The following is a 9,014-nucleotide window of genomic DNA, read 5'->3' as shown; positions in this document are numbered from 1 at the left end:
CCACAAGCGGTGTTTCAACCCAAGTCGATATTGGTTTTAATAGAATACTATTGTTCTAATGAAAAACCGTCCGTATTGACAATCGTTTTTTTACTTTTTATAATTTTTACACTTTTCTTGAGTAAGAAGATGCTAAACATTGTTCAAAAAAAAAAAAAAAAAAAAAAAAAAGAAGATGCTAAACATATTTGATTTATGATTCAATCTTCTCTGATTCAATTTCTGATTCAAAGTATATCTTTAGTTGTAAATTAATGAAATTTACAAAAAACTATTGATGGAAATATGTTGTCAGGACAATACCACATCATCTTTGAGTTACAAATTGAATCAATAATCAAAATACCATTGACATTTTCTTTTCGAAGAATTCTCTAACTATTATATGTAAAACTTGATTAAAAAATTTATTTAACCGACATTTTCACGTTGTCTATAAAAAATTACCAACTAGTATACCATTTTTAATTATTAAACCTAAAATCATCCACCTTACCAGCATTTCAACCACAAAAATCCCTCTTCTACAAATGAAAAGACAAATGAGTATATGGCATTAACATCACAACTAAAGGAAATAAGAACTAAATTGATTAATACCTCAAAGTCTTCAACATAAGAATTGTTTTCAACTAATATAAAGTCAAAATAAGCCTTTTTTTACGATCAATTTATCAATAAACATTACTGATATCATCATCATCATCATTCATCTTTCTCTCAGTGTAGCCGAAAGAGATGAGACGTTTACAATCATGATCTTTCCGCGATCTTTCCTGTTTCGACCACTTGAATTCTCCTCCCCAATAGTTTATATTTACTTATATCTTATCTGAAAGTCAACTTTTAAATATTGATTTCCAATACATAAAATATATATTTTTTTAAATACTACTTCTATTATTATAAGTTTGCAACATCAAACGACCCTTGAGAAAGCTCCTACACAATTTCCTCCATGCCTCCCTGTCTGGCTCACTTGCCTCTATACTTTCCTTCGCCATTTCAGCATGACAATCCTGTTTTGCAAGACTTGGTCAATATATTATGTATATATTCATATCAATGTTCAATAAAATCATCTATGATGATAAAATATTATGTCTAAATGGAAATCAAGAGAAGTTATAGTAATTTACAGAGAACATTCAAAGAAGACAATCCCATCTATAAATTTAATAATCGCATAGTGGCCTATTTTACGCGAAATGTCACTAATCTTCGCTCGCACCTCTACAAATACATCTTTGCTCACAATTCTGGGAAGACGTAAAAGTGACCTAATTCTAAAAATGTGTCATTGTTCTTATTCGAATATCATTTGAGTGTAGTAGTGTTAATGAAGTTCCACTGGGTTAAGTGAAGCCCCGGGAGGCCAGGACGGGCTGGCCCAAATTGGCCTCTAGCACGACTCGGGACCCACTTGACACCACTAAATGAGTACACAAATAGTAGTGAGACAACTGTCTATATTTACCTGGATGAGATTGCGTTGGAGGACACGATCCACTAGGTGAAGGAGTATGTCTTTAGTGTACTCCGGATGACCTTGGATACCCAAAATATTGTCCCCACATCTAAACATTTCAATACCAGTCTTGTTGGACCATGCCATAACTTCAGCTGATGGAGGCAACTCTCTCACCTGAATCACAACCAACAACCCAAATGTGAAATATAGTTCATCTCTTTAGGGTAATGTCATTTCAAAATCCACAATATCATTCGCTTTGATATTGTAGGCATAATATTGGGTCTTTATACCAATTGAAGACAATCGGGATTTCATCTGATTAGTTCAATTTTCATTTAATAATTCGAAGTTGGTAGAACTAAATGTGAAGCGATGATTACGAAGAAAAATATATACCTCATCACGATGGAATTCAATAACAGAAAGCTTGGAAGGCATTTGAAGAGAAATTAAGGCATTATTAGAAGAAAGATTGACAGTAGTTATGCCAATGTCCCATCCTGATACTGATCTTCCTGTCTTTCCTCCCAGTGCACGACCCAGTATCTGTTGTCAATAATTAACTTACATTCTTAATTACAATAGCATTAGATTCAAAGTATACATAACAATTTGATAACACGCTATTTGCTAGTACAATCTAACATATATTAACATTGATATTAGTAACATGAAAAAATGCTAGAAAACAAGAAATTCCGGACAAAAAGCAACAAACAGTTGTGTCGTTTTCCATGGTTGGAGCAGAAGTAAGTAACTACTATCTTTAAAAAAAAATAAAGATAAATGCATCACATGGAAACTTGAAAATTTCTAGGTGATGTACATGTAATCGATTTAAAATATCAAATCAATCTTAAAAGGGAGTACATGTTGACATACCTAAATAATAGGGCTAAATGTTAAATTGTTTATAATCCAACAATCTTGAGGTTATGGGGTTGGATTTGATTTGTGTATTTAAAGCTACTAGTACTGAGTGGAGAGTCAAAATGTGGAGTTATATACACCTGTTGGATCTAAGGACAAAAGAGTCAAGCCAAATGTGGGAGGGTCAAAAGGAGAAAGGACTGTTGGAGAGTAGTAATAATTAGTAGGGGACCTAATTTGAAGGACCAAATACACGTATTTTAACCAATCGTTTTCTGCCAAGTAAGCACCACGTCATATAGCTTAGTCAACAAATAACGTCCGTTATCCAGTAAAGAAAGTCTGTAATTTATTAGTCTTTTTTTTTTTTTTTTTGTTGAGGACTGTAATTTATTAGTCTGTCTGGTAGAATAGATAACGTTAAACAGCAAAAAAGAAGAAGAAAACAGAGTTTCTAACAAATCAGCAACTTCCACAAAATCCAGATCATGAAAACAGAAAGGGGGAAAAGAAACAGAATGATTTTTAGAGAGAGAGAGAGAGAGAGAGAGAGGTTTTTAGAGAGAGAGAGAGAGAGAAAGTAGTAATAATAATAATGAAGAGAGATAGATATAGATGTGGATACCTGATGACCAAAACAAATGCCAAGGATACGTTTGTTCATAGAATGAAGTTTCTTCAAAAGATTCAAAAGTTTACAGATCCAGATATCATTACCATGAGCATCACTACAACTACCAGTGATTACAAATCCATCAATGAAATCAAGTTCTTTTTCTTCTGGAAACTCACCACTTGATACTTTATAAACATCCCAAATCTCTCCTTCTTCTCTTAACATTTCTTCAAATACCCCAAAATATCCTCCATATTTCTTCTTTACATATTCTGAATCTTCTGCACAGTGTAAGATTGCAAATCTCTTCTCCCCCATCTCTCTCTCTCTCTCTTATCAACGTTCTCTCTCTAGAGATAGAGATCTCTCTATGTATGTATGGAGACCAGATTGAGAGAGACGCGGGGTGGTGTTTGATTTCTCAAGCGCGTCTTTTCCCTTTCTCTCTCTCTCTAATACATAAAAGAATGCAAGTAAAATTAGGTAGTATATAATGGATATAGTTTTGGAAATACCCTTGGTTTCTTACTAAACTACGAGATATAACCTCCTCTTTGTTGGACTTCCCTTCGTGCAGTTAGTTAGTACTCTTGGCATCATATAAGCCAATTCTATGTCTCACTATATTTTTTGAATATTTTATGTTAGTTATTTACATATTTACGTGGCATTGATACATTGTGTGGCCTCCAGAGTTTTGGAGTAAATGTCAACACTATCAATTACTTGGGCAAACAAGTGTTGACGTGTAAGAGGCCAAGAGTCATTATATTTGCAAGAGATCGATATATCGTAGATGCGGTATTCAATAACATCTTGAATTGAATTAACACCGTAATCGTCATCATTAAGATACAAAATGATACCTTAATGCTACTTTCGACCACCACTATTATTTTTTTTACGTCTCTACATATGTGGGGTCTTCTAAAAAGGGAAAGGAATAAAAAGAGATAAGAGAAAAAGGGAAGAGGAAGAGCGGAAGTAAGAGAGAGATAGTAAGAAAAGAGATGATCGGAAGTTGTTGTGGTGGAGGTGGGGTAAAGATGAAAATTAGTGGGTAAAAATACAATCAAGTTTAATTTTGACTAAAAATAAGGATGACCCCTAAGTTAATCTTGATTGACCAAGTTGTTACTCCCCAAAAACTATTTTAAATGGCACAAAGCCGCGACCAAGATTGAAAGTCAATGAGAAATTAAGGGTTCGGAAGTTTGTTAATTATATAGGTCTTTATGACAAAGGTAAATCACCGGCTTAATAAAGGCTAGTGTGAGGGCTGAAATCACGGGTCAAGAAGTCAATGGGACCTGGCTATTGACCGGAAGTCAGATCGTCACTCGAGATTATTTAGTGAGTACCAACAAGATTCTTGGACTTAACCTGTGACCGAAAGAATATATGCGTGACTCTTTGAGACATCGGGATGGTGTCAGCCAAAACGGCTCCAACGGTCAAGTAAGTAAACTTGTAAGACAAATACCAATTGTAAACTAGAGACGAAGATATGAAGTTATGAATGTTATATGTGTAAGACAACCGTCGGGAAAGAAATGGATACAATTGAGGGTATGTTTGCCTAACTCTTTGATCGTTAGGAAAGATAAAATACATGCACTTTGGTCACCAGGAGAGAAGAAATAGAGTGTCTGCCTTACACCATGTGAAAAGAAATATCGTCCTTCGCAAGGTAGTATACTTTGTTAAAGTAAGAGAGAGAAAGATACAATCAAGTTTAATTTTGGATTAACAGTAAGGATGACTCTTAAGTCAATCTTGATTGACTAAGTCATTTCTCTGCAAAACTATTTTTGATGCCCCAAGGTCCAACCAAGGTTGAAAGTCTATCGAGAAACCAACGACTAAAGATCAGAAGTTATGTTAATTATATAGGTTTGCATGTTGGTAGTAAATCACCGACTTAATGAAGGTTACGTGACAGGATCATTAATGGAATATTTCTGATTATAGTCGTATGATCATATCTTCTCGATATATCAAACCATATTCGAAGTTATGTGACCTTCTGCGTAACCGACCTATCTCGCGCGTGGAGCTTACTTCTGCACACATTCTGGCTTAAGACTCAAATTTTATAGCTAGATCCACCCTTATGCTTACATTTAAGTCGTGGCAGAGATCAAAGTGCCTCGTAAACTCGTGTCGACCACCCATTTCAGGACTCAAGTGGTAAAACTTTTTCGGGCCGATCACTCTGTTTGTTGTATTGATGCTACGCTCATGCGTGCCCAAGATTCTGATGCGTGCTAACTAAGTCAATCATTTAACTTATTAACTGGTTAAAGTTGACCAATATTTGACTCAACAGATTATATTTAGTTACTTGAGTTAGATTGTTGGAGAGATTTCCAGTTGCATTCTTCGTCAAAACCATAGATTATATAACCACATTGTTTCTTAGGGTTTATTCATTTATTAATCATTACAAAAACTCCTTGATTGTCAATTTATCTTCTGTGTTTTTTTTTTGAGATATCGACTACGATCTACGTTAGTCGTCACAAGACATTGATATATCATGAAGATGTGATGAGCACGATAACGGCCTAATTTAAACCATAACGAAAGAGGCCTAAAGCCCGACAACATGAAAGAGGTCTAAAACCCGACAAATTATTACATTATTTATTATATATATTGCCTAAATTACATGAGATAAATTTTGATGGCAAACTGCTTCCACCAAGACTCGATCCCATGATCTCATGAGCTTGAGAGGGGTGTCCAACCGTTGCACCAAAGGGTGATGAACCTTCTGTGCTTTTATTGTTTCTCATAATTCTAATTCATTACTTTTACTTGTTTAACTTTTTAAAATTTTTTCGTAGCGTTTAGATCAGAATTACAACCTAAGGAATAGAGATTTATTAGTCATCAAGTGGTGTTTCTTCATGTCATTACGACAGATGAGTATTCCATCTTGATCACGAATGGAAAGATGTTGATGTGTTGCATCTCACTTTTGCATCTCGCGTATAACTAGCAGGACATATCTATGAAATAATCCTTCGTTGTAAACGTTGGCCGAATTTTTTATGAGAAATTTATACTGTAGCCTTTCTAACGAATAAGAACGTTAAGTGATATTAGTATACGAATACGCCCCAATCAAAGTGGGCTTCACAAAATAATTCTGCCGACTCGATTTTTTCTTTCGGAGTTGAAGTAATACCCTCGAAGCAAACTGACCACACGTAGAGCATCAACAAAATTTAGTATATATGAGATCTTGCATCACAAAAACTATTTTTTTTACTTTTTTTAAGATAAACCAGATTTCATTTATAGAAGGATTACGATCCAACAAATTACATGGTTTTGATGTTTTTTACTCTTTTGAGTACAACATGAATCTTATAGAAGTAAAGACAACATGAAAGAAAAAGAGTACAAGATTGAAAAAAATTAAAATAAAATAAAAAGACCCTAAGGATCACAGATTAAGGATCCTAAAAATCACAAATGAGATTACCCTAAAGGTCGTGAATCTATTTAACTTAATTATATATAACAGGTCGTGAAAAAAATTAAAATTTAAATAAAATAAAAACTATATCTTTGTTAACATGCTCTAAACACGATTCTAAAGTTAATGGTATAATTTTTGCACAAACAATCACTTCTCCCTCGTACGAACGAAACGAAAAAATGTGGTGGATTTAGAAAAATAAAAATATTTTCTAGAATAAAGGATTTTGGGTAGAAAAAGAAAAAAATTATAAGTTGCAGGCATTAGTAGTTTGCCGCAACCATTACCGGCACAGAGAACAGGAGAAGGAATACCGGTGGAGGCCAAAAAACCCAAAGAAAAAAGGCCAAAGTAGTTCCACTTAAAATTTTGCCCCTTAATTTTTCTTTCTTATTTTCCAAAATGATGGCCTAAAAACTAGGTCGAATTTGTTTATACAATATTAAGAAGTGATGTTTCAACAAATAAAAAAAGTACTAATGAAACTGTTTTGGCTTTGCTCATATGGCCGACCACATTTCAAAAGGCATTTTATGGTGATTTTTTTTTTGTTGAAAGTGCATTTTGATGGTGATGATTAACTGAAAGGACTAAAATGATGTTTTACTATGAAACCACGTTTTAGACACTTCACTTTACTCCCTTCAATGTCTTCTACAAAGCTATATCTCGCTTTTTCTTGCCTAAAGAATTTCAAAGGTAAAATCTTTTTCTTTCATAGCCAAGTTTGGCCGCAAATATGGATGGTTCCATAAGGGAGACGGTCCCAAAAAAAATTATGTAGTATTTGAGAAAGAAAAAAAAAATACATATGTAATTGATAAAAAATATCCGCCCTTGTTATGAGAATTAGTTAGTGTTGGAATTTTTCGACAAGTTATTAATTAAAATAGTTTATAAAATTAAAAATTAATTTTCTATTATTTGATTTTGATTACTGATGGTTATATCTTTTGATGAAAATATATGGAGAGACATATCTTTTGTGAAAGGATATTTATCAAAAAATGTTTCTTTTCAAGTTTTATAAATATGCATTTTTCTAAACAGCTTTTGAAGTAAATGAAAAACCATGTAGAAATTCTGTCGGGAAATCCTTTGTCAGGTTCAATGTGTTTTAGTGCTTCTTAAGTGAAATCTCTACAAATTACTTGGTGTCATTTCACAAAGACTTGTCATATCTTGGGAAACAATTTGCATAGTAACCTTCAATTAATCTCGATCGAGAGGGGACAGATATGTTATAAGGACAGTATACCTTGTAGATGTTTCAAACCTCTAATTTCCATCTTTCTTTATTTTTGTTTTCGAAGACAAATTTTATAACAGTTAGCTGAGATAGTAATATGATATTTTGTGTACCAAATTTCACATGATCAAATCCAGCTCTAGGGATGGTAGATTGAAGATGTCCCCTTCTCTGGTTGCACTTATCACCTCAAACCAACAGAATTTGTTATATTGAACATCCTTCTTTAACTGTTCTCTAGTGGGTGATTAGGCTTTTAACTCCTCTAATTAACAAGTGGATTCTGTAAATATAATTTGTATTTCATACCAAACAATCTCAAATTTAAGGTTACTAGGTTCCCACCCCGCCTTACGAGCGGGGTAGATCCCTTTTGGCTAACGCCGTTGTTGTAAATCACAACAAAAATAGATTACAAAATAAATAACTCAGAAGACCACTATTCACTTCTCCAGGTAAGTAGATTACAACGAAAATAAACTAAATAAAAAGAGAGGAATAACATAAAATAAAATTCTCTAAAGACATAGATGACAACTGATGTAAACCAAAACAAAAAAATATAAATACCAAAGAAAACAAAAATACAAATAATGAAGATTGAAGAAAAATTTCTACATTTTTTTTCTCTACTTCACTGATCCTTTTGTGTTTCTTGTAACCATTTGTTCATTAAATTGAAATTGACCGAGAGATATAGAGCAGATGAAAGATATAATCGAAAATGGTGAATTTTTTTGAAAAAGATACAAAAACTTTGTTAGGATAAAAAAATATATATAGCAGTAAGTGATATTCAGTTCAAAGCGGTTACAAAAGATTTTATCCCACTAATCTCTTCAGAGTGGTTACAAAAGATTTTCTCCCCACTAATCTCTTAATCCCAGGACTACCCCACGATCTTCTCAAAGAAGAAATATCAACCAACTTATAAATAGGGAGAGAAATACGTGGGTAAAGATAAATAAGTGGGTAGTAGTTATTGTATGGATATTTTAACCAGTTTTAGTTTTTATATCATCCGTCGGATGTGTTCCCAGCCAAATCTCTAAAATAAAAGGGACGGTCAGACTTATCCTCTGGATAACTGACTGAGTTGTTTTAATATAATAGATATTTGATTAGAACCAACGACGATTCTATCCTAAAGGAGGAGGGGGGGTAGGAGCCCCACTACAGTAAAGGGCTTCTTTGAAGATCGAGGAATAAATCGGACAATTATGATACCATTCGAATTTGAGTGCTTAGTGCCTTTTATTCAGAGCACGGCAGACGCTGCCCGCTCTGGCGACTGATTCTATTGCAACACCGACCC

The 9,014-nt window shown here is 33.7% G+C and overlaps 1 protein-coding gene and 1 long non-coding RNA gene across 2 annotated transcripts; one reads left to right on the top strand and one right to left on the bottom strand.

Moving 5' to 3' along the window:
- The first annotated feature begins 312 nt into the window (after positions 1-312).
- Positions 313-3,421, top strand: LOC147545073 (uncharacterized). The gene is made up of 2 exons (XR_015223353.1): positions 313-2,699; positions 2,742-3,421. It is a non-coding gene; the product is annotated as an uncharacterized LOC147545073 (long non-coding RNA).
- LOC147545072 (gamma-glutamyl peptidase 5-like) lies at positions 570-3,531 on the bottom strand. Its single transcript, XM_086634322.1, has 4 exons — positions 2,970-3,531; positions 1,871-2,020; positions 1,478-1,645; positions 570-1,019 (listed from the first exon to the last, which is right to left on the bottom strand). Exons 1-4 carry the CDS (start codon positions 3,276-3,278, stop codon positions 885-887), a joined length of 762 nt encoding a protein of 253 aa, XP_086490448.1. The 5' UTR covers positions 3,279-3,531; the 3' UTR covers positions 570-884.
- Positions 3,532-9,014: the final 5,483 nt, after the last annotated feature.

This window comes from Eschscholzia californica, unplaced genomic scaffold (assembly GCF_041429995.1).
Source record: "Eschscholzia californica isolate CP2 unplaced genomic scaffold, dmEscCali1.0.p SCAF_4, whole genome shotgun sequence".
NCBI lineage: Eukaryota > Viridiplantae > Streptophyta > Magnoliopsida > Ranunculales > Papaveraceae > Eschscholzia > Eschscholzia californica.
The sequence above is the reverse complement of the archived record's forward strand: the minus strand, read 5'-3'. Positions and strand labels throughout refer to the sequence as shown.

Bases quoted from the DNA above. Each gene is read 5' to 3' on its own strand.
- LOC147545072 (XM_086634322.1), bottom strand. From the start codon at position 3,278: ATGGGGGAGAAGAGATTTGCAATCTTACACTGTGCAGAAGATTCAGAA. The intron at 2,021-2,969 runs GTATCCACATCT...TATTGACAACAG, and splicing joins GCATTTGTTTTGGTCATCAG to ATACTGGGTCGTGCACTGGG. The intron at 1,020-1,477 runs GTAAATATAGAC...CTTGCAAAACAG, and splicing joins TCCAACGCAATCTCATCCAG to GATTGTCATGCTGAAATGGC.